Genomic DNA, 26,723 nt, shown 5'->3' with positions numbered 1-26,723 from the left:
AACAGTTCTCTGCCCCCTTGGGGGGGCGCCCCTTGCCCAAGGGGGCACCCCCCTACACGTAAATGCACATATCAATAAATCCCTGGTGATCTAGTGTTTTCTGCCCCCCTTGGGGGCAGATCTGGCTAAAAAGTAGCCAGATCTGCCCCCAAGGGGGGCAGAAATGGCCGTAGTAATTGCCCCCTAAAGGGGAGCGACCCTTGCCCAAGGGGCTGCTCTCCGCGTGCCAAAAACAGGAAACAACAACAAAAAAAACAAATCCCTGGTGTCTAGTGGGCATTCCTGCTGCCCGATCGCAATGCGATCGGGCAGCAGGAATGCTCAAAGAGACACCGGGGAAAAGGAAAAGCCTTTCCTTTTTCCCGGTGCCTCTTTAGCCCCAACCCCCCACCCACCGGGAAGAGGAACGTCATTATGGGGGTGTGGGGGGGTCGGGGGTGGAAGGGGAAGGGCTTCCCCTTCCATCCCTGATTTTGGGGGGTGGGGGGGAAGCACACAGAGGGAGCGAGAGCGCTCCCTCTGGGCTGTGTGCCGAGGACGTAGTGGTTACGTCCTCGGCACAGCAGCACTGTGCCGCGGGACGTAACCACTACGTCCGCGGCACAGAAGGGGTTAAAGGTTTTACCATCTCTGTAAAATTCCTTATGAACTTGGTGCAGTATTCTGCAAGACCCAAGAAAGATCTCAACTCATCTTTGCTAGTTGGCTCTATGCACGAGTGGGTTCGAATCCCAACCTCGTCGCCAATGTAAAGGTGAATCTCCCAGTTTAGTTTAGTTCCATCTCTTTATTTCATAATTAATGTACAGCATCTCCAGCACAGCTCCGTCCTTCTTCCTCTGTCTTCCTCCTCTCAACTCTCCTCACACATTGCATTTGAGAACCAATCTACCTCATCACATTCAAGTTTTGGCCCTCCTACAGCACATAGAGTACCAAGCCATCTTCACAATTACCTTCTGCAGAGTCCCTTTCATCTGCTGTGATCAAGGATGGGGCCCCTTGGGCAGGTATGGGGCCTGCCCTCTTATTTCTCCTCGAGGGGAGTGGATGTCAGCACTGTGGCAAGCAGGTTGACCTGAGTGCATTCCTCTTTGTAGGCGGTGTGAAATTCTTTTAGAATTACTTCCAGAATTAGTGGCAGTTGGGATAATTTATCTACCACCTCTTTGCATGAGCAGATGGTAAAATCATTGAATTGTTTAGCTTGGGCCCTTGTTATCAGAGCTTTTAGTTCTTCCAGCTTGCCGTCTATTCCGGAGACAAATACCGCCAGTGTGTTTAACCGATCGACCTGGATGTCCATTTTGTTAGAGTGAAACTGAAGTGCCATTACTGTTTCCTGCATTGAAATCAGGATTGCAGTCCACATTTCATTCCCACTGGTTACCCCTGGGGGTTGTGAATTGACCTTGTGGTCACCCCTTTGACCTCCCCGAGTATTTCTTTCTGTGAGACTTTCTCTTTTTCTGCCATCCTGTCTGTGGCAACCAGTTTTGTCTATGGAGGCTCCTACTCATTGCTTCCAGATCCATATGTTGGGAAGGAGTAGGGCTCAGGGTTGAAGCTCATTGAGCCATCTTGGGGGACTCTTGTCCTAAGATTTCAGAGGTTGCAACCATCTCTGAGTCAGGAATGGATAGATTAACCGGGATGGACGTCTGGTGGGGATTGTCAGGATCTATACATATGTTTCTCATGATTTGTGCTTGCTTGGGGGTATGGAGGGCTCCTTATGCAGAGATTGAGTCCACTGGGGCCATAGACGAAACGCCTCCCACCTAAGGTTGCTTCCCCATAATAACTATTTTTGGTGAAAGGAGAGGTGGAGGCGGTGACTCTTCCCTGGTGTTTTTCCCAGGACCTCCTTTGGTTAGCAGGATCTGAACGAATGATGAACTACTCCCTGAGCTTTGCTGGATTTTGGCCAGTGAGTCCCTCTTACTTTCACCATTGATGCTTGTAACGCAATAGTAATTGGTTATCTTATGGTAATTGAATGCACATATCATACTTTGCTCCCTCCTCCTGGGGAGACCCATTTTCCCGCTGATCTGTCGCTCTCTCCTGCTGTTTTTTTCCATGCTGTTATTTTGCTCTGTCGGGCTCCTGCCAGATTTATTGATCACTCCCTGTGCCCTGAATAGGCTGAGGCGGTCTGAGTCACTGCTCAGTCTCCTTTTTGCGGTTGCATCATCAGAGGCCTGATTTATTTTCCTTGTTCTCTTAGTTTGATTGGTGGCGTTGTTAATTACGTTGTTTCGTGCTTTGCCTGACCTCTTGCTCCTTTCTCCTTGTTAATTAGTTTGTCTGGTGAATGAATGGGCAATGTAATCCACTCTGGTGGCCTTAAGCTGTCAAGCCGTGTACCATAAATTGGTCTATACTAATATTCTGTTCTTGTCTGTTCAAATTTATTCAAGTCTGCACTCCAGTTGTTAGATTATACACCAATTTGAGCAATTATTAGGTATCTCTCTTGATTTATGTATCTGACTATGCCAACCGGAGCACTTAAACTAAGAATACAGGAACACTATTGAAAAATACAAAAGGATGATTTAAGACTCCCATTGGTTGAACACTCTGTTAAATGTCACCCCTATACACAAACTTTCAAATTCTCTGGTCTAAAAAAACTAAAACAACACCCTCAGGTGGTGACCTCGAACCAAAATTCTGACAATGTGAAAGTACCTTAAACCACTATTTTGAATATATATATATTTTTTTTCCATAAATGTTTAGGAACAGTAACATTTTAAAAAAATACCTTTTCCTGCCTTGAAGCTCCTGGAGGCTTATTTGTATTAGCTCTTCAACAAATGCACATGCATTGATTGACTAAAATGAGATGTTAAAACTGCTCCCACAGCAGGAATACTGACATGGGATGGAGAGGCGTTAGGGTGAACCCAGGATCTTCATTAACTTGTAAGGGGGCCTACCTTTTTATAAGGAAATGTAAGGGGAAGTACAGGCAAACATTTTGAAAGGGACTGCCATTTCCAGCATCCCTCGGGCCTCAGGAGGCGACCCCTAGCAATCATCACCACCTGCTCTGCACTATGAAGTGCTATAAAGTGCATCATCATGTACCATGGTATGGGCCGCACCAGGGCCAAGGGTGGGCCCGTCTTGTGCCCATAATTGCCAGTAAGAGGGAGGGCAGGGCCATCCCTCTTGCCCTTGCATGTTGCCACCTTGCTAGATTAAGGTCAATGGCTCTTGAGGCCTGGCTGTGAGGTACCCATTATTTAAAATTTGTTTTGTGGACATCTGGGAGCTTTTGTATTTGCAAGTGATAGTCATCTAGCCTACCTGCAGACACTTGATTGGTGCATGCAAAAGCAACTTGGTATTTACTATTTGAACTCTGATGCTGTCCGGTAGAAGAATTCCATAAATGGCCCTTTTTACATTCGCAGATTTGTCCTGCTCCCATCATGAAGAATATTGCTGTGGTGCCGTTGACTTATTGGGAGGAGAATATTTGTGTGGTAACTGGTCTACTTGCCATATTACCCCTTAGTAGTGAAACCATTTAGCACAGATGGAATGCAAGATCAATGGGCATACTTCCATAGTGAAGAAGCCGACTGCTCCAAAGTCTCTGCAGGAGAAAACAAACATCCTATCCTTCTTGTCCTCAGTGGTAGGAGCTTCAGAGACAGAAATCACTACTGATGAGGATGAGCTGTCCCAACGTGGAGGAACCTTGGATACAGTTATTGAGGGCCCCGCATTGCAGGCCGATCTCTAAAATAAACATAGCCATCACACAGGTACATTGCTAGGCCAGAACAACTTGTGCAAGATCGTTTACTGTATTTGACAGTGGCTCTGAGCAGACAGCAGATTCTCTCCCACCATCATCAAAACAGAAAAAGAGGGATGAAATGGCCCCAAAAGAACATCATGGACCCTCCACATAGGTAAAGAATGTAACTTCGAACATAGCGGTAGAGGATTTTATTGACACTAAACTTCAAAACTGTATAAATACACTTTACACGAAATTAGAGCACTTGATTAGGGGTCTGTTTCTCCCTCTGGAGAAGCATTGTGAGGATATTGAACAAGTTATTGTAGGACTTATGGAGTACTTTGTGCAGGCAGTTATCTCTTTATCATCTGGCCCAACTGGTGATGGCCCATAAGTAGGTGAGATTACTAGGGAAGAGACGTGTATAGCAGTGACTGATCCCCAAGATCATTTTATTGATGCTGTCAGAACACATTTTGGGCAAGAGTCATTACTGGCTAGGGGTAGTCTCCGTAGCAGCAGAGAGCCTATTGGAGTGCTGCCGGTGGTAGGAGCTCTTAGCCCTGGTGTTAACCATGGGTTGGATGTACATGGAGGGCAGCCTTGATTGTCTCCTGGCCCCACAATTAATCTCCTTCCGGATGCAGTTCCTTATGTGGTAGTTCTTGGTAATATTCTGCTCTCAAGGGGTTGCACCCAGGAAACATTAACCTGGTTGAAAAATAAGCGACTCATTGGATGTGTATAAACCTGAATTTTGGAGCAGCTATATATTAATGCATTAACATGGTTAGGTGGATGAGCTGTATGGGGATGGATACAAAGGGGGTTATTCTAACTTTGGAGGAGGTGTTAATCCGTCCCAAAAGTGACGGAAAAGTGACAGATTTACCACCAGCCGTATTACGAGTCCATTATATCCTATGGAACTCGTAATACGGCTGGTAGTATATCCGTCACTTTACCGTCACTTTTGGGATGGATTAACACTCCTCCAAAGTTAGAATAACCCCCAAAGACTGCTCATTGTGTGGTGACCTCAAACAGATTAGCTCCCTTGAGTCAATTAAACTCATGTGATTGACTGGATTTCTCAGTGACCTTTTCTTCAGCTTCGGTCCCCCATAGTTTTAATAACAACAGGGTCTGCATGCATATTGATTGATCAACATCCACTTGAGATAACCTGCAGATGATAAGCTGGAATGTTTCAGGAAATACCGTTAAATTCACGGATCCACAGATACTCAGGTATATTAAGGGCTTTCGGTTGATATGTGTACAAGACATTTAAGAGACCTCTAACACTTTGTTCTTAAAAGGATAGAATTTCTTTTTTATCCCAGCAATTCACTCAACATCAGGCAGAGCAAAAGGTGGCATGATAATTTTTATGTCGTTGGAGGTCACGGGACAAGCTATAGAATTACATTCAGGGGCCCCAACATTGTAAGCCCTCAAGATCAGGGTCGTTTTCATTTTACTCGCTACAATTTTATAAAGCAAAATCATGTCATCAGGTTACATCTGGAATCCACCCCATGGGCTCATAAATCCATTAGTTAGATACATGTAGGAAAGGGCAGGCAAATCTAATTATTAAGAAGGATTTTAATATCCATTTATTTGAAAGTTCTACTGAAGCATAGAATAACGTCCAGAGGTGTTTGCTCTCAAAAGGGCTTCATTTGGAACATACAAATGAAGGGACTGATTTGACTTCACTATTAAACAATTTTAGTCTTGGTTTTACCTTGGACAAACTGTTCATTTATCCAGGAGCTGGAGCGACCCTCACGTAGCATGGGAAGGGGTTGTGCTTCTATTTTCAATTACATTTTTATTTTCCCCCAGTAAGATGATTTCCAAGTATAGCATTTCCACACAAGTTTTTAATGACCATAATCAATTGATCTTAGTGTTGAAAGAGTTACATTTGCAAGCTGGGAGATTCCCATGGTCCCTTGCTGTCCCTTAGCCACACCCCCAGGGGAGACATCTAAGATGGGCTATGGCAGAACGTTTTATGCACACTTTATTTCACAGATCTGCAGATAAAATAATAACCTGTCTTGACCTTCCTTCCCCAGATCACATGCTCTTATCAGCCTTTGGTCACATTTCGGAAAAGGTGTTTACCAGCCACAAAATCCAAACTAACTGCCCTGAAATGGTTTGATTCCAGATGCTCAAGGGCACTACATACCTTAAAAAGCACCCTTAAAGCTTCCCCGAGAGATTACGTGCAAGTAGCAACTTGCCGGCGTGATTGTACAGAAGAACTAAAGAGAAGGAAAGGGACTCTGAAGGCTAAAGCATGAGAGGACCTGGTACAAGCATGCTCTATAAGAAAAAGCTCAGCCTTCTGGCGCATTATTAATCAGCCCTGCTTTTGCCCACGGGAATGTCCCTACTTTGTGTCATCATATAGTGGCATGTAACTGGGTTTCTCATTTTGAGGGCATTTATAACAGCACAGGTTACCTATTCATGAATGAGCAGGGAGGTATTGTGTTGAGGAGGGCCGACTGGGTTTTCACCCTGGAAGAGACAAGACAGCGGATCAAGGGTCTCACAAGGCAAAAGGCCCTAGAACCTGACTGTACCCCACCCAACGTATATGTCAGCAAAATAGATTTTTGGTCCCCAGCGCTGAACTTGATCTTGAATGCTGCGGTAACGGAAGGACCTCCCCATTCTTGGTTGTCAGCTGTTATATCGCCCATTTTCAAAAAGAGTAATAAAGATAATCTGCAGTGGTATAGCTCCATATCTCTTATAGACTCAGTTGTTACGGTGTTGGGGCGGGTGATATTAGATAGACTTATAAGCTGGGCAGATGAAAATACCATAATTTCAAATTTGTTCAATGTATGAATCTTTATATGGTGATTAATGAGTATACCATGCCCATTTGGAATCAGTTCACCTGGTCTTCATGGACCTACATCCACATTTGATCCTTACCCATACTTATCTATGCGGATGGCGCAGATTTGTTGGCAAGGGCGGCCAATGGTCTGCAAAGTCTCCTTCAATGGGGAATTAGATCTGTCTGTCAACTTCACAAAATCGTATATTATGGTGATGGGGTCTCAGTCAACTAAAAGTATGACCTTTACCATGAACCATCACATTTAAGCAAAATTCAGAAGTTTCCTGTTTCTAGTGTTGCAGTTTGATATCAAGTTGTGTTGGAAGCCACTGGTCGTTGCAAAAAAGCAGGGGTTCAGAAAGTCCATTGGTGCTGTTTTTAGCTTTGCACCCGGATTGGGCAGTACACCACTTAAGGCACTAGTGAGCTACAGACACATTCTGTGTTTTCCCCAAATCACGTTGATAATCTGTGTGCACGAGGAGCTAGAAGTCAAGTACCTCATTGATCAGATAGCCCTCCGCCCATTACTGAGGTGGATTACGGTCTGGTCCATGGAGGAGCTTGGTCTTAATCACCTAATAATGAGAGATTGCTTATCACTCGATGTGCCTTTGAAAAATACCCTGACTTAGGTACATAGAGGGCACTGTCTCCAACCTGGGAAGGGCTGAGGTATGTACCAACCCAGGGGGCATTTGTAGAGGGGATCACATAGGGTAAAGGTTCATTTCTTGGAGAGTGTTACGATGCTGAGGGAAGAGACAGAGTTGTTGAATCCTTTGGTAAGGAAATATGTAATCGTAACTACTACACTGGATAAGGAGCCTTATTTAACCCTTGTGAAAAACAAAAGGAACAGTTTATTGCTTGTTAGATTCAGCTTCAACCTTTTACATTTGATCTTAGCCTCCATTAGAGGTTGGGATGATCGTTAATCAATGGCTCCCTGTGGTTGTGACAAAAGGTCTCTGCGGGATACCCTGCATTTTATAATGTTTTTCAAAATTTCTAACATACCTAGGAGCATTTTCATTGTTGCTCTACTCAAGGGGAGAGGCTTTTCTCAAGTCCGCCCTGCTCTTTTAGATTTACAGATGTTGACAGATGAGTTCATTCTAATAAATGTAGGTTTGTTTTTTAAGACCATAGTCTGTATGCGGAGTTCACAGGATGATTAATTCTGTTTATTTCCTGAGTTTATTTTTCATTACAGGCAATGTTTATTACTGTTTTAATGTTTTTGTTGTAAGTATACATTTATGTTAGTAAACATAAACCAAATAAAGAGAATTTGAGTTAAATGTAAGGTAAGACCTGGAGAAGGTAAACTGTGCTTTCAGCAGAGCTCTCACTACAGAGAACTATACAAATTGTATGAATAAAATCACATCTCCAAATGCCTTCAATTGATTCTTGTTTACAGATCAGGGCATGGTGAGTTATGAGAAAGGAGAGAACTTGAGATGTCTTAATCTAAATGACAGCGATTGTACAATCCCAACTTGACAAACTGCATCTGAGCAATACTCACTTACAAATGCATGCAGGAGAGAAAAGCTTCTTCTATTTTCTAAGTTACCTTCTCTGGTGTTTCTTATCCTGACCTCTGCAGTCTGTACTAGCCAGTAACCAAGTACAAGATATCATTTTATTTTAAGAGATAGAGGGGGTCATTCTGACCCTGGCGGCCGGTGGCCGCCAGGGCCACCGACTACGGGAGCACCGCCAACAGGCTGGCGGTGCTCCCACGAGCATTCTGACCGCGGCGGTTCAGCCGCGGTCAGAAGCGGCAAGTCGGCAGGCTCCCGCCGACTTACCGCTGCTCGGGGGAATCCTTCATGAGGATTCTGACAGCCCCTACCGCCATCCTGTTCATGGCGGGAAACCCGCCATGAACAGGATGGCGGTAGGGGGTGCCGCGGGGCCCCTGCCGTGCCCATGCCAATGGCATGGGCACGGCAGGGGCCCCTGTAAGAGGGCCCCGCAAAGTATTTCAGTGTCTGCCATGCAGACACTGAAATACGCGACGGGTGCAAACTGCACCCGTCGCACCCCTGCAACTACGCCGGCTCAATTCTGAGCCGGCGTCCTCGTTGCAGGGGCATTTCCTCTGGGCCGGCGGGCGCTCTTTTGCAGAGCGCCCGCCGGCCCAGAGGAAATGTTAGAATGGCCGCCGCGGTCTTGTGACCGCGGTGCGGTCATTTGGCGGCGGAACCTTGGCGGACGGCCTCCGCCGTCCGCCAAGGTTAAAATCAGGCCCAGAGTGTGATGCATAAAATATTCAGCTTTCATGAGGCAAGGAACAGTGCTCTGTTCTTGTTAAATTCTCTAACACTGGCAGCATAGCCACAAAATATTGTTTGTTGGAGATTACAGGTGGGCAGTGATATGCACAGGGCATTATTATGGGTTTCATTCTTATGACTTGCTGATCTATTTTGACGATGTCATCTCCTGGTCTTCTGATTGCAATTTACATTAATGAATTTCAGCATTATGGGCCAGATGTGCAAAGCGTTTTGCATGGTGCAAACTGCAAAATTCGCAGTTTGCGCCATGCACAACGTGCATCGCGATGCACATTCCCATTTTGCGAGTCGGTACCGACTCGCAAAATGGGAATGCGACTCGCAAATAGGAAGGGGTGTTCCCCTTCCTATTTGTGATTCGCACCGCGATGCAGAATTGCTTTGTGACCGCAAACGCGGTCGCAAAGCAATTCGCAGTTAGCACCCATGTGAAGTGGGTGCTAACTTATTCGCAAAAGGGAAGGGGTCCCATGGGACCCCTTCCCCTTTGTGAATGGCGCCAAAAATATTTTTTCAGAGCAGGCAGTGGTCAAATGGTTTCAATTTCCCGAGTGTATTGCAACTCGTTTTCCTTTAAGGAAAACGGGCTGCAATACAAAAAAAAAACTGCTTTATTAAAAAAGCAGTCACAGACATGGTGGTCTGCTGTCTCCAGCAGGCCACCATCTCTGTGAGTGCAGGGAATCGCAAGGGGGTAATATTAATGAGGTGGGTCTTTGCGACCCCCTTGCGATTCGCAGATGATGTCAGGGACACCATTCTGCATATGGTTTTGCGACTCGCAAATTGCGAGTCGCTCCGACTTGCAATTTGCGAGTCGCAAAACCATTTCTACCTACATCTGGCCCCAAGTGTGTCTAGTGAGAGATCTGTGAATATACAGTGTCCATAGTTTTGACCAAGATTATGGACTCATGATCTGGAGTCTGATTGGTGTGCTCTAAGTGTTCTGTGGGCACGGTGAAAGCACCATAGCACTATGTGCTTACAGTGTCATTGTGAAGTCCTCTCTCTTTGGCTCAGACTACATACCTGACTCCAAACTCCAAATCATAGATTGTTCCTCAAGCAGAATTGCCAGCCCTAGGCATGGAGCCAGTGCATTAAGTGGAGGCACCCGACGCTCAGAGGCTAATCAGTATTATGAAAATGCATGCACCATGGAAATTGTTCTCAACTATGTCACCCATGGCATGCTTGGCAAATTTCCATTCAAATTATTCAGGCTACCTTGTCTGCTTCATTTCTGGGGCAAAGTGTTTCACTTGCACGAGTTTCGCTGTGGTCCATCTATCAGTACCTAGCAGTTTCTCTTATCCTTCCATGTCCCTGTTTGTTCAATGTCTGCTTTCTTTTAAAAATGTTAATTTTTCTAAATAAGAATTTTAGAAATATTCTTTTCTGACCACTATAAGTGTGCAAAATTTGTCCAGTTTGCTTTCACTAAATTACACAAAGCTTCTGCAAACTAAAATTACACAAAATGCAAATCTCTAATTTTACACTATATTTTAGTGAAAAATGCATCCATAAACCATTTTTTGGCAAAAAGAAGTATTTGAACAAAGCACTGGGAATAACAGCCACTCTCATTTGTGTACATTTTTACTAGGGGTGAGCGTATCCTATCATTACTCATAATCACCACAAAATTACTCATGAATAATCATAATTGTGTGAGAATTGTAATCCAGCATTTAGCACCATTTTCTTAGTACAAAATGTGCCCCTGTGTCCAAAATGGGTCAGGGAATACATTTTTCACTGGGATATGAGCACTAAATGCTACAACACACAAACAGCAGTAGCCAGCAGCTGCTAGCTCCCTCTAAATTTGTTGTTCCTGTGCTTATGCCGTGGGATTTTTGTCCCAAATTACTCTTAATTACTCAAGATGGAGTAATCACATAATTCTGCATTCCAAGAAATTAACTACATTACTCTGGCATAATTAAAATTTCGCACAGGCCTAATTTTTCCTGAAATGGTGCATTTTGCAAATAATGCCCAATTATGCAAGTAGCATAATTTTTGGAAATTTTAGGTAACAAGCATAGCGCAAAATTCCTGAAGTTATGCAGAGTACGGTGGCATATTTAAAATTTAATCCAGGCCTCCTGACCATCTTTTCCCCATTATCCTGCTCTCAGATTTAACACACAGATTCTCTATATAGTAACACGATTTGTAGAAAAAATGTCTTCAAAGTCAGGGAACTTTTGATAAGGTGATTTCTTCTGAACAAGCTTACTGACATTGAAGCTTTTGGCCACTGTAAACAGAACACAATATTTGTTGCTGATTTCACAGCATTTTCTGCTTTTGAGTTTCCTGCAATATCTGTTTTTTAATATATGTCCACACTGTCCCTTCCTACTAACTCAGCTTTGAGTACACTTACAGTTACATTTTCATATTTGAAGATTCAACCATGTTTATGTTTCAGAATTATTTGCTCCAAAGTAGTATCAATTAATTAATATTATTTTAATGAAGTTATCACAGAGTTTTTAACAGTGTTTATTAAGACGTTGCGCTAAGATAACACAAATACAAGGGTAAACACTAGAACAAACTATTGGATTCAAATCAAAATATTCTTCTTCATGTCTTTGGGCTTTGTTATCTATTGCACTTGATGAAAGCCTGTACCCCAGGATCTTAGAATTATTGGGTGGGATAAATTGTATCTATTCCACATTTACCCAGTAAAGTTAAATAACATGCACATTTTCATCCTTACCACACCAAAAACAAAAACATTGACCTCTTTTCTTGCATTAAATTCTTACATGTTTGACTAGCCAAATTGTGCTAATGGAGCAAACCTTGCCATACCCAGTATTTACTTGATGCAATAAAGTATGCACAACTCAAAACTCCCAGCCCCTGCAAAAAGATAGGGTTTGCTTCTAAGTCTGAATTAGCCTGGGAACTCATAATCAGCTCCTTCGAATATGCAGAAGGTAAATTGGAAAACACTAAATACACAACAATTAGATGGTTTCTAAAAGACTTATTTTCATTTTTAATGACTTATGCAGTAAATTGAAGACCATTTGACACATGTAGGAAAACAGAGAAAAAGAAGGGGATGAGGCTAGGTCCTACAACATATACCAAAGTAATTCCTAAGCATACAATTTACTTAAAGACTGTCATGTGCTGTTATACATTTCACACTTTTCCTACCACAAATGGAGGAATATCTTGTTAGATTAGGGATATTAAACTCTCAACCCAGTCCTCTATTCTTGGTTTCATCATAAGTGTCCATATTTCTAGGAGGCCAGTATTTGCCATTATCAGACTTTAACATAACCACACATGCTACCTTGCTGAAAAATGGTCTTGAAACCATTGCCATCACTGCTAACCTTGGCATTTTATGCTCAAGGATCATTTCAATTCTTTCAAATACTTCACACCAGAAAGTAAGCTCTTCAACACAAAATCCCAAAAGATGTCTCAATGTCTCTCTTTTCTTCCCCAAAATCCTCTACCATTCATCTTTAGACAAGGAAAATATAAATATCCTCATAGGAATCCAATATTAGCTATATATACATTTTTGCTTGGTATACCATAAAGTTAAGTCAATCTTATTCTGTTCTAGTGAGCCAAAAATCTTAGTCCATTCATCATTACTAATGTCTAACCCAATTTCCTCCATGTATTCAGTTTTATATTTATTACTGGACATTAGTTAACCGGCATGGCCAAAATATTTTCTTAATAGTAGCTCTATTCAAATACTTAGATGTTGAAAGTGGAAACATTGCTGGGTGAAATGGTATTTCTTCATGCAGGAGAGAAGTGCTTTGGTTCTACACTGAGCATGAATTCAATACATCTCCCGTTCAGTACTTTTTATTTTATACTTAGATTGCAGGTACTCAAACCTCAGTAATTAGCCACCCATCCTAATATCGGTTATGCACAATGTAGTTTTTAACTCCCAACTTTTACAGTACAACATTTTGAAATCAAGTTCAGTTGATAGTTTAGTCCATAAAGAAGCCAGGTAGTTATCACATTTTTTCTCTAGATGCATACAACTCAGGCTGCTCTCTGTATTGTTCCTGTACTACATAGTAAATAGGACAGTACTATAGTATTGATTGGTTCTTAAAATATTTTGCTGTTGTGAAGCCATTGACTGTGTTGACTTTGATTTAATTTCAGTGACCAAACACTTGAAATAGGAATTTTGGACATTTTTGGCTTTGAAGAGTTTCAGAAAAATTCTTTTGAGCAGGTGGGTACATTTATATGGCATGTTTTCATATAATTGTGTTTCTTTGAATTGTCATAAATAAGGAACCGTGTAGGCTTTCTTATAATAAAGAAAGATGTATAAATGTATTTTTTCAGCTGTCTGCACCTGATGATAATTGAAGAGTGGCTTAAAATAATGTATTATTTCATTCAAAGTCTAATTATTGTATGCTGAAGCTATGAGATGATTCCCATTTGAAAATTAAAATATATCTGCCAAAGACATGTGATTCCATCAATAAAATAGATTTCCAATTGCATTGGCATTCACTTTCATAAAGCTTGCTGTATCAGACCTTTACATTCTCTTTACTTCAGTGAATTAGTCTCCATCATCACAGATTCCTTTACACTCATGTAGATCCTTTTGGTATTTTCCCTTTTTCTTCTAAAACGTATAATAACCTTTTACCTAAACTGGTGAAGAAAATATCAAGAAATTTTTAACTAACATTTTTGATCACGCAATTGTTGGATTTCAAGATGAAAATTAGGAAATTCCTTACCTACTGATGAGCAATATCTGTATATTGCTGCAGTATTAGAGTGGAATATATGATCGTGTGGGTGCAAAGAAAAATTCAATAACATGTAAGAACATCTGGGAACCCCTTAATGGATCAGGTGTTTAGACCCAAAAAATTCCATTCAGCCTTCACGATGGACATAGTTGATGCAGAAGGAGTAGCATACAAGTTTCATTTCAAGTTTCTGTTCTGAAGGGTAAAGGAATACGAGTGAGTCTGACTGGTAGAAGCATTTTTATATCTAAGTTCATAATATAGCAGGTTTGTCCTGTTGTCCTTTCATTTTTGCTGTTTGATTTTGAGTGTTTTTTTCAGCTGCCCACATGTGATGATATTGGAAGAATGGTAAATAATAAATTAGTATTTCCGTCAAAGCCGTCTTCTTGTATGCTTAAACTATAAGCTGAAAGCCAAATTAACATTAAAATCAATCTGTAAAAGACTGGTGATTTCTTCAATCAAATAAATTTCCAATTTCATAGGTATTCAGCTCTTTACATTCTCTTTACTTGCATTAGTTATTCCACATCACCACAGATTCCCTTGCACTCATGTAAACTCTTATGGCCGCTCTCTTCTTTTCTTAAAAAATGTACTTTGACATTTTACTTAAACTCGTGGAGAAAATATCAAAGCATTTTTTTAAATAACATTTTCAATAACACACCTTTTGGAAGTGAAGATGAACATTAAGAAATCTAATCTCTGCGGCTCAATAATGACAATATTTGTATGTTACTGCAATATTTGAATGAAATACATTATCATGTGTGTGTGAAGGGAAATTCATTAACATGTGAAAACAACTAGGAACACCTTAAATGAACAGGTGCTTAGGCCTCAGAAGATTCCATTCAGCCTTCAGGTTGGGCATCATAGGTGTAGCAGGAGACGAGGAGTCGACATGTTGCTATCTAGGTTCATAATCTAGCAAGGTTTGTATTCTTGTCCTTTCCATTTTGCAGTTTAGTTTTGAGTGTGAAATTATCATGCTCAGAGTATTGTAATAGACACCAGAGTAGTTCTATAAGGCTTTGAGTGGTGTATTTGTACTTCTTAGGCATCTCATAAATTGCCTGATGTTGTGCAAAGTGATTGGAAGAGGATGAGTTGAGGTTTGCTACTCAGCTATTCTGAACTGTCAGCGTCTCCGGAAAGTGGTGCAGAAGAGAGAAGAGGCAGCGCAATGTTTCTGTGTGATGGTGCTGCAAGGCTGGCAGAACTTCCTTTTCATTAGCATGTTCCTTACTTTTACACTCCATACAAACAAATCCCAAACTGCAGACAACTAATCTACATGGACCAGTTATGACTCTGCTGCACCCATATCTTTGAGATGTTTTGAAGGAAGGTAAAAGAAGGCACTGTGGTATTTGAAGTTGAAAAACCTCCTTAGAAAATATGCAGAATCTCTCAGTGCTTGGCATTGTAAGGGTATGGGGTGTTGTTCAAGTAACCAAGAGTGGGAAATATTGCTACTGCTTAGCATAAGACATTCACATAAAATTGCAACAATATCCGGCGTATTAGGGAAGAGAAGAGGAGTACCTCAAGACAGATTTATGCAGTGATTTCTAACACACTAGTAATCCCATAGACCTCAGTAGTGACCACCTCTCCCTCACCTATGAGACTAGGTCAAAATCCAGGCTTCTTATCTGACATATTATTGCAAGGCACTCAGGCATATTATTCTTACAGTGTGACCAAGGAACTACTCAGTCATACTCCTTACCGAATTCATCTAAAGCTCCGCCACATCATAGTCGTTGCCTGTTAGATGAAAGCTGCTAAGCATGCTGACCTATAAGTATGGCTCACTCTGATACCCATTAGCCCATACTCTGGGAGTGACTTAAGATGGTCATACTGAAATGGGGATGAGTGATGATTGTGGAATAAATTAATGATTTAGGCACACCGGGGCCAGGCACATCATACTCAACAACAATGATCCAGCATTTGAGTTACTGGAGATTAAAAATGAGTTTGTTTTGAGGAGACATCAGAGAGAGAGACAGATTTCTTAGAATCTAGCACTGTGGCTTCTGTGTACTAGGCTTCAGAGGCAGCCTGAATAATGAAAATACAAAGGTGACTGCTGATGAAAGTTCTGTATGATCTGTGGTTCTGCGCATTCAAATAAAACTTTGTTGGTTTGACAATGTGTGCTATTTGAAGGATATATTTGTGTCTACAGTGAATCTGTGTGATTTTGAATTAGATGTGAAGCCGCCCAAGTTCACAGGCTGATTAATGCATTCAAACCTGTGTCAGTCCAAATTTAGGGCTGCAAACATCCAACATACACCACCAACTTGAATTTCAGCAGATTGGCTTAGTTAATGAGTTTGAAATAGTATCACCACCAAGAAGAAATACACATATACATATATGTACATTACATATTACAGTAATGACAACTACCATCTTTCTGTTCTCAGAAACTGAAAAATAATGATGTTGCTTGCTTGTGTCTGTTAATTTACTGTATTATTGTATTTCCTGTGTTGTCATAAATTATGTTGAATTAACAATATTCACTGTGATGGGCAGCTGATAGGCTGACATCCTGATGACTTCTACAACAAAGGTGTGAACACATTTTTGTGGATTCTAATTGTTTTTATATGCTACTTTTTCAGTTATGCATCAATATGACCAATGAGAAAATTCACCAGTACATTTATGAAGTGCTTTTTCTACAAGAGCAAGCAGAATGTGCCCAAGAGGCAGTTGCAATGGAAGCCACATATTCACCATGTAAACAAACAGCTGTCCTGGATTTTTTCTTTCAGGTACATTTAAAAAAAATCTGACATATTATGTATCAAAATAATTTCATTTTTTACATTAACCTATCATGTGTATCTGGTGAAATAGTTCTTTTGTTTTAACATGATTAATCTCTTGCATGATAGGCTGCCCCTTACCACCAATTGACCCTCAGTAATTCCCCGGTTTGATGCTCTAGAGGCAGCCTAATCATAATGCATATATGTCACGCTTTCCAATATAATTTACTTACTTTATTCCCATTGGTGCCTCATCTGCAAGGGTGTTGTAAGTGTTATAACAAGTGTCTGAAGAGAAATATCTTGTCCATATTAAATCCAATGTGCATATCAAGCTCTCAAATACCAGAGCGCTGGAAAATAAATAAATAACTTTTACATTTATAGTTTGAGAGGATCTATTTGATCTTATCTGGGAAAACTATTTAGAACTGTACAATCTGTAAGACATTTACATTTCCTGAGTATTGTTTTCATGTTTCTGTTATTAGTTTTCCATGCCCCATCTATGTTTGTTGAGTACATTGTTTAATGTCTTGAGATTTTATTACAAAATATCAGTTTCTGAATATAGCACACATATATTTGAGGGTTTCCATTGAATATTCATTGATGTAGTATTAATTACTTCATAAATGTGCCATATATGTTTATTGATTTAATTGTAGAACATGTTACACATACAGGTTAAACAGGTGAATATTGTTAATTGTTTCTTAAAATATATGTAGCTTTTTGCTTTTAATGAATAAGGGGCACTTTTAAGAGCCTGTAGGGCCGACTTGAATCACATTAGCATTATTTCCTTGATGCTAATGTGGCCCAACGAGGCCAAAATGGCTGCGCCAAATTTACAAAGTGGTGCAATGCATGCATTGCTCCACTTTCTAACCCTTCGCGCTACATTAAGCCTGAGGGGACATTCCTCCATTAGGAGTCTGAAAAAATGGAACAAAGAAATCGAAGAGATTTCTTTGCATCATTTTCTTCAGCACATTTAATGCCTGCTTAGAGCAGACGTTAAAAGGAGGCACACCATTATTCATAATGGGCCTCCATGGGCTTTGCAGGATTAGCATAAAACTTTTTTGTTGCTTATCCTGCAAAGCTCCAAGCTAGCATAACATTTTTGGATGCTAGTTCCCCTAACTACCGCCAAGGTTCACCGTATCTTAGCTACGGCGTATACATGGTGGAGTTGGGGGGGCGCTAAGGGGCTCAAGAAAAGTGGTGCTGCACTGGGTGCAGCTCTACTTTTCTTAAATCAGGCCCTAAATATTTTTTTTAAATCCCTCACTTAGAAGAATGGCAGCAACCAACTTTTAGGACAGATGTGTGAATTTGTATTTTCAAGAAGCGGGTCGCAATTTCAGCAGTATTTTTTTAAACAATAAAGAAATGTATTAACTAACCTATGTACTAATGGGTCAGCTCATAAATGTCTGATTCGGATTGGGTCATAATCGAACTGACCTAAAGAATATTAATGACTTGTTCAGACTTGACTATGACAGAGATAGTGGCGTGCAAGGGTCAGCACACTACTATGTCCGTGATCATTGCTTCAGTGTAATAAACCATTTTAAAGGCATCCTATTTTTATTAAAGGCAAGTGTTCTGCCTTTAAAAAAATACTTTTCTCTTTTAAGTGTGTTTAAAAGTTGGCTTCTCTCCCATAAACGTTTATTTTTAACATTTTAACGGGATCCTTTCCCTTTTGTCAATGGGTTATCATTCCAGGTCAGAGTTAACAACTTTTCAGTGTTTTGCTGTGGATTTTTATTGCAAACCATTCATAATTTGCATAAAGTATTGATATTTGAAAAGAGAGCCTGTAGCAGCCCCCTTCCAAATACTGAATCAGTGTGAGGTGCAATCCTATTTTAAGGGTCGTTAAAACTTTACTGATTTCTAATGTGGGATTAGTGCATTAAACATTAATCGTTTTGATGGCAATTCCAAATTGAAACATATTTATGAAACAAATTGCTTCATACATCTGACCTGTACACCCTAATAAGTGCCAATGTTTCTTCCTGTGAACTTTGGTGACATCCATCCTGCTTCAGGTCAGAAAGGGTATGGAGGGGAATAGGTGCCTGGAGTAGTGTCCCAGATATAGCTAGCACAGGAGGCTTTCATTTAGAATTTAGAATGATCTATGATTTGCTACTGCAGAGTTTGTTGATGGAAGAGGATGTGGTTTGTTCTATATTTAACCCAACATGTCCCTTTACTTCTGTCCAGTTTATTTTCTTTGCAGACAAGAATATCAAGCAACTTCATTTTTCTATGGACTGGTTTTGGCAATAACATGTTCAAACCGATGGCAATGGAAAATTAAAGTAGCTCGCATAGGGTGCATGCCAGAAATGCTCTCCCGTTGTCTTTTCTTTCAGTGTCTCTTCCTCAGTAATTGAACATGTGGATAAAATGCTTAATCTATGATTAACCACATCCGTCATTGGCTTTTTCTGTGGTGTTACCAGTAACTATTTAAGTTCTACTAGTAACTAGATAGTCTAAGTTTTTATTTATTTAGGGTTATAGCACTGGGTAGAGTTGGTATCTATAAATATGATTGCTGTCTTCTTTTTTTTTTATAAGCAGGGTTTGTAGCTCCACATCCCAATTGCCAATTTGTTATTTTAGCCACTCAAAGAGTATCTCAAATAATAGAAGTAAACAATTTTAATTGCAACTTAATAACTACGTCAAAACTGTCATAATTTAATGAAGTGCTCTTAAGCCTCATATGATCTCTCTCATTCTTCATTGTTGTGCCTTCCTCTCATCCATAAACAGATGCATCTGCCCTGATGTTTTACATCTCAGGCACATGGAGAAGATGGGCTCTGCTATATTCTGAGTTTCCTCTTTCCTTGCATTTCTGAAGGGTATCAATCAAAGCGCAGCATAAGTTTCCAAATGCCATGTGTGGATGTTAGAAATGGGGCCTTCGGTTGGCAGTCAGGTACCCTCTGTCCAAACAAGGACCCTCACTCTAGTCAGGGTAAAGGAGAATTACGCTCAATTAACCCCCAAATGCCCCCCTGGTAGGTTGGCACAAACAGGCAGGCTTAACTTTCAGAAGCAATGTGTAAAGTATTTGTACCAACACACACAGTACTACAGTGAAAACACTACAAAATGGACACCACACCAGTTTAGAAAAATAGGTAATATTTATCTAAATCAAACAAGACTAAAACGACAAAATTCCAACATACACAAGTTAAAATATGAATTTTCAAAACATTAAGGGGGTTATTCTAACTTTGGAGGAGGTGTTAATCCGTCCCAAAAGTGACGGAAACGTGACGGATTTACCACCAGCCGTATTACGAGTCCATTATATCCTATGGAACTCGTAATTCGGCTGGTGGTATATCCGTCACTTTACCGTCACTTTTGGGATGGATTAACACTCCTCCAAAGTTAGAATAACCCCCTAAGAGTCCTACTCCATAGAAAACAATGGAAACAATGATTTTTCACAAAGTACTTGGTTAGCATCAAAAATAAAGCTGCACGGGTGACTGTGCATTGGAAAAGGCAGCGAGGCATCGATTCCTTCCTCGCAAGGAAGGCCGTGCATCGTTTAGTCTCCAGTCGGGTAGTCGATGCATTGTTTTTCTCCCTTACAAGAGAGCGATGCATCTATTTCCGGATGGGGTACCTCGAACCAATGCAGAGTCAGGTTGACTTTGACACCCAGGGACAATGCATGGAAAATCCCATCACTCGGTTTTAGAAAGCCGCGGTGCGTGGGGTTTGTGTGGCTATTAGCAGCCACAAGTGGGTGTTGTGTGTCGTTTCTCCAGCCGCGATGTGTCAATCACCCAGCCACAATGCAGGTGGAGTGTCGATTTTAGCTGCGGGCCGGCGGCGCGTCGTTTATCAGCCCCGCTGCAGATGGTGCATCGAAAGTTTCCCTGCACGCCGTTCTGTGTGTAGATTTTCAGCTTTTGTCTGCCAACTTCACCTTTCAGGGGCCCTGGGACTGGATAGGGCACCACTTGGCAGGGCAGGAGTCTCAGCAGTGAGTCCAAATGTTAACAGAGGAAGTATTTTATGGCCCTGAGACGTCAAAACAGGAGGCAAGCTCAATTCAAGCCCTTGGAGATTCTTCTCAAGCAGGAATGCACAACAAAGTCCAATCTTTGTCCCCTTTCACAGGCAGAAGCAGCAACTGCAGGATAGAACAAGGAAGCACAGCCACAGGCAGGGGCAACACTTCTCCTTAGCTCTTCTCCTTGGCAGAGGTTCCTCTTGAATCCAGAAGTGATCTAATTTTCAGGGGTTTTAAATCCAATACTTATACCCCTTTCTGCCTTTGAAGTAGGCATACTTCAAAGGAAAGTCTCTGTTGTTCACAAGATCCTGCCTTCCCCAGTCCAGGCCCCAGACACACACCAGGGGGTTGGAGACTACATTGTGAGAGGGCAGGCACAGCCCATTCAGGTGTAAGCGACCACTCCTCCCTCCACTCTAGCGCATATGGCTCATCAGGGTATGTAGGCTACACCCCAGCTCCCTTTGTCTCACTGTCTAGAGGGGATTGACAAACAGCCCAACTGTCAAACTGACCCAGACAGCCAATCCACAAACAGGCAGAGCCACAGAATGGTTTAAGCAAGAAAATGCCTACTTTCTCAAAGTGGCATTTTCAAACTAGCAATCTAAAAAACAACTTCAAGAAAGATGTATTTTTAAATTGTGAGTTCAGAGACCCCAAACTCTATATTTCTATCTGCTCTGAATGAGGATCTGTACTTTAAAGTTATTTAAAGGCAGCCCCCATGTTAACCTATGAGAGAGATAGGTCTTGCAACAGTGAAGACTGAATTTAGAAGTATTTCACTGTTAGGACATGTAACCAACATCAGTACATTCCCCACCTTTAACATACCCTGCATCCTGCCCATGGGGCTCCGTAGGGCCTACCTTAGGGGTGCTTTACGTGTATGAAAAGGGAAGGTTTAGGCCTGGCAAGTGGGTACAATTACCAAGTCGAATTGGCAGTTTAAAACAACACACAAAGACACTGCAGCGGCAGGTCTGAGCCATGTTAACCAGTGCTGCAGGCCCACTTGTAGCATTTGATTTACAGGCCCAGGCCACCTCTTCTGCACTTCACTAGGGACTTACTAGTAAATCATATATGCCAATCATGGATAAACCCATCACCAATACAATTTACACAGAGAGCAATGCCCTTCAGCACTGGTTAGCAGTGGTAAAGTGCCCAGAGTCCTAAAGCAAACACAAACTGGTCAGAAAAACTAGGAAGAAGGAGGCAAAAAGTTTAGGGATGACCCTGCAAAAAGGGCCATTTCCAACAGTGGATAACTCCCCCAACTTATGTTTCTCTTTGCACTCTGGTACTTGCAGTCCTGTTTATCATTTTTTAAATAATGGCTTCAAAACAAAAAAGGAAGCAAAACAACGTGAATTGTATAAAACAGAAATTAATGTTCACAATCCCATTTGAAATTACTTGCAGATCAAACGTTTCCACTTGCCTTTCCTCCTTGTCCATCTGAGGCAAGAGAGTATCTAAAGCCTCTGGTAAACGAGCTCAAAAAACAAACCTATCACCACCGATGCGTCAAAGGTCAAGTTACTAGTGTAACACGGTTCAACGGATATGTACACTAAAAATAATGATACCTGAACCAAAAGATAAAGTATATGTTCGTCTACACGAGTAATATGAACTGCGCTATCACGAGTGTACATTTTGTATTTTCAATTTATGTTGAAAATTATTAATGTATACTCGATCCTTCTTTGAAATATGGCACTTTAAAATGAAGCACTGCTATAAAAGCGTTAAGTTGCAGGCCATTTAGGCATTGAAACAAGTCCACAATTCAGTATTTACTGATAAAGAAACGTCGTTGCAGGATTAAACCAGGCTTCCGTCAATTGTGAGATTTTTGCAAAAAATAATGCATTCGTCATTATGCTAATTTACAAGGCAACGAATAAAGCAAACGGTTATTAATAAAGCCCTGCAGGGTTTTAATAATGTGTAAATATGTCTTTGAAAATTGTGATTTGGTATTGGAATTTACCTACAAACACAGTTCGCAAATGTTTACACAGGTACTAAACTCACTGGCAAAGAGCACACATTTAAACAAATGATCAAATATGTATGCGTTTTGTGATGCTTTGTATACAATTATTTTGCAATCCTTTTTGTTTTTTGTGATAGTTGTTCATTTTCCGATTACGGTCTTTGATTTCAAATTTACAAAGCGCCAAATGTATTTTAAAAGCGTCAATGTGCTATATTTTGTGCTTGAGGCTAAAATAAAAACAAAATAGATGTCCGGTAAACTGATGAAAGGGATTTGTATAAATGCACGCTCAAACCCTAGAGTCGCTCTCTTTGAATTCCAGAAGCCATCGGGATTTATGTCTCTGCTGGATGAAGAAAGCCAATCGATTCGTTCAATGGAGCAGACACTCTCCAAGCGGCTCCAATCTCTACTGGAAACCTCCAATTCGAATGCTGTGTACTCTTCAGTGAAAGATGGTAATGGCAATGTGGCTCCAAAGGACCAAGGCCCCAACTTCACAGTCATGCATTATGCAGGAAGGGTGAGTACTAATCTTATAGGTCGTATCCTACTGGCTAACATGAGATGTCCATGGAACTGTAGAGCCTTGCGGCGAATCCTGTTTTCAACAAGTGTCCACAATTCATATAATCCTTAGCAAGTTGCTTTATCTTTCTGTATAGGAAAAGGGAAACAAATATGTTGCAAAAATAATTAAATATTACCCTGATGATTTGCTCCACACCATCATGCGCTGGCTTCCTTAATCTGATCTGAACATATATGTAGATATACACTTATACACCCTCTCGCGCACACACATGCACATACTAAACATTACGTACACGATTGCAGCACAAACCTAATGTTATAGATGGAACATACATGAAAATATACTGAAATAGCAACATACTGAAAGAAAACCATTCACATACAAAGCAAAAATACTCACTGCCGCCACGCACACAGATCCAGCAGGGATTATCCCATGCCACATAGACATACAGGTACCAATACACATAGAGCACACAAAGGCCCGTATTTATATATTTTTAGCGCCGCATTTGCATCATTTTTTAATGCAAAAGCGGCGCAAACTTACAAAATACAATTATATTTTGTAAGTTTGCGCCGCTTTTGCATAAAAAAATTACGCAAATGCGGCGCTATAAAAGTATAAATATGGCCAAAGTCTTCCATGTACACAACCGAAGAAGTGCGTTATGCTGGTTGCTTGTTCAGCTTTTTATGGTGGTCAAGGGTCATCTCACAGCACTCTGAAGGAAGGAACAAAAAAGATGGAATGAGAAAGGAGCCTTGTGAGTAGAAGGATCTTCCCAAAAACAGTCATAGTGGGAAGCTGAACTTGGGTATCTATTTGACAAAGAGAAAGCAGGAAAAGGGTAAGCAGGGAAGGGAGGGATGAAGCAAGAAGAGGGTAACAGGAACAAACCAAGTAAGAGTGAGTAAACAATGTGATGAATGTTATACATTTTTCCAGGGCACACCCTTGTCATGTTAACAAACCGTGCACAGAGGTAGACAGACACGGACTGTAGGTTCACAGATGCACATATACACCTACAAAACACAGGGACAGTCAGACAGCACACAAGCAGGCACTCACAGATGGGGAGGAATGAGAAATGAACAGAAAACAGAAAGGACAGATATATCAATAAAAGTGGCCCACTTTTGTAAATCAGGCCAGTTTTGAACTGTGAAGACATGTTGTATGGGACCTTTGCAAGGTGTAGAAGACTGCATCCATCTGTGTTTGCTGCAGCAACGCTTGTAGTAATATCAGGAAAACCAACCGTTAAAACTGGCCCACATAACCATAAAACCAGGCCACAAACTACTGACAAACAGCCCATACACTGGTCTGTCAGACCAGACTATCAGGCAGTGCCCGATTGCCCTATAGGCCAGTCTGACAATGTATCAATATAGGTTTTATCTCCTCCAGATACGTATTTAGACCCTTTGTTGACGAAATCAAATTTAAGGTAGAGGAACGACTGGTGTAATTGCCTTATCAATCATCAGCCTCTTGTTCGAGAAATCTCTTCTGAATGATGAGAGAATACCTCACTCTTCGTATTGTTACAATAATCTCCCTCACTGAAGTGATCATATGTTAATATCAGTGTATTGCTCTTTACATGCCCATTCCATGCTTTGGAACAAATACATTGATAGCAGGAATTTCTGAATTATTATTATCACTGGGAAAAAGTGGCAAACTCTGTCTGCATTATAGTCTATCATTTTTGCACCTACTATGCAGTGACCTGCCATATGCAAATCAGTAATGGTCCTGCTCGAAAAGGAACAGTTTAGCCCGTATTCACTGTGCCATAGTACTCAAGCTGCACCTTACTGATGAGGCATAAATAGAGTGAAACCAATCTCAGGTTATATGTGTTCTGATTCAGAGGGGACCCAGCCTGGCAGTTCAAGCTAGAGTATTCCTATGGCAGCAGGACCATGGCTGGTTTGCATATGGCTGTATCCTGACTGAAATGGCATGGTGGGCTGGGAGCATTCACGCATTCCACCCATCACGTTGTTCCTCAGTATGATGCAATAAGTGCAATGCATATGGACAGATGTGGATACCATGATCATCTTCCATAGAATTCAAGCTGCACCCTACTAATGGGGCCAAAATAGGCTAAACCCCTTCATGTCTTGCTTGTGTTCTTCAGCGGGGATCTAGCTTGCTATTTCAGGCTGGACTTTTCTATTTGGGGTAAGAGCAAGGCTGATTTGCACATGGCTTGATCCTGTCTGAAGTGGCATGGTGAATAAAAGACCGAAGGACTGCAATGCATCTGTAGAAATTACCAGTGGCAGAAATAATTCTAGCATTCCACCCATCACTTTTTTATTTTCCTTTGTGCTCTGCCCTAAGTGTGATGGGTTTGACCAGACATGGGTCTTGTGGTCACTGTGTCATAGGACTGAAGCTGTACCTTACTAATAAGGCCCAGTTAGGCAAAAACAAATCTGGGATGAATTGTGTTCCTTTTCGGAGGGTTACTACCTTGGCAATTCAGATTCAACAGTTCCTGTTGGAGCAGGGCCAAGGTTCATATTGCTTTTTCCTGTGTGAAATGGTATGGTGGACACATAAAAGGGCTGGGATAAAGCCCAGAGTAATTACCAGCAGCTGTGAATAATTCATGCTTTTCACCCAACACTTTTTTTCCTCAGTGCGACACCCCAAGTGCAATGAGTATGCTCAGATCTGGGTCCTATGCTCGCTGTGCAAAAAGACTGAAGCAGCTCTCTTCTGATTAGACCCAAACTGGCTGAAATCAGACTGGAGTTGCTTGTGTTCCCATTCTGAGGAGACCTAGCCGAGGCTGAACTGTTCCTATTAGAGTAGGACTAGTGCTGATTTGATTATGGCTGGTTCCTATTTGAAGTGTTGAGGTGGGCAACAGGATGATGGACTGCGAGGTAGCCAGAGTAAATACTAGTCGGCTGAGATTAATTCAGCTAGTACATCCATCAATTGTTTTGCTATCTTTAGTCTCTGTTTTGCCGCATCGCTGTAATCATGGATGTATAGCAATGAAATTTAGTATTGTAATTTTAAGATGTGACATATTTGCTACATTATTCTTTCTAGATCAAATGTGCAAGGACGTTGCTATTTCAAAACATTGTCATCAACCACATTCGTTTAGTGGTGTAAAGAAGGCAACAATTTTTAGAATGCACTGATTTATTACATGAAAGACCAGTATCATAATAACGATGGCAGGGGTAATTGCAGCAAGTTAGCTAATTGTGTACTCGTTTTTGTTATTTTAGCTTTTACATCAAATGTTTCTTGGCATTTCACAGGATAAAAAGTACAGGGAAACGTTGCAGTCATTGTTTTAAGTTTTTAAAATAATTTTTCGCTAATGATACAATAGTCTTTTGTTCTTAGCGTCAAGTAAATAAACCGTTTTTGCCTTTTAACAAGATGAATGGCAACTGCCTCTAAATTCATCACTGTGCTCAGCTATCTGCATTTATTTATTTACTTGCTGGCAATTGCTTCCCTGCAGGAAATCACTGTAATGGCAAAGGGAGACCTAAG

At 41.1% G+C, this 26,723-nt stretch overlaps 1 protein-coding gene across 1 annotated transcript in view; it reads left to right on the top strand.

Annotated features, from left to right (window-relative positions):
* The window catches only part of MYO16 (myosin XVI), a 2,485,855-nt gene that overhangs the window by 1,519,247 nt on the left and 939,885 nt on the right, over positions 1-26,723 (top strand). The window contains exons 21-23 of the mRNA XM_069204246.1: positions 13,139-13,211; positions 16,404-16,556; positions 22,965-23,165. Coding sequence (XP_069060347.1) covers positions 13,139-13,211; positions 16,404-16,556; positions 22,965-23,165 — 427 coding nt within the window. The remainder of the gene's footprint in view (positions 1-13,138; positions 13,212-16,403; positions 16,557-22,964; positions 23,166-26,723) is intronic.

Source organism: Pleurodeles waltl, chromosome 8, assembly GCF_031143425.1.
Source record: "Pleurodeles waltl isolate 20211129_DDA chromosome 8, aPleWal1.hap1.20221129, whole genome shotgun sequence".
Taxonomy (NCBI): Eukaryota; Metazoa; Chordata; class Amphibia; order Caudata; family Salamandridae; genus Pleurodeles; species Pleurodeles waltl.
Note: the sequence above shows the minus strand (reverse complement) of the source record. Positions and strands in the feature narration are given on the sequence as shown.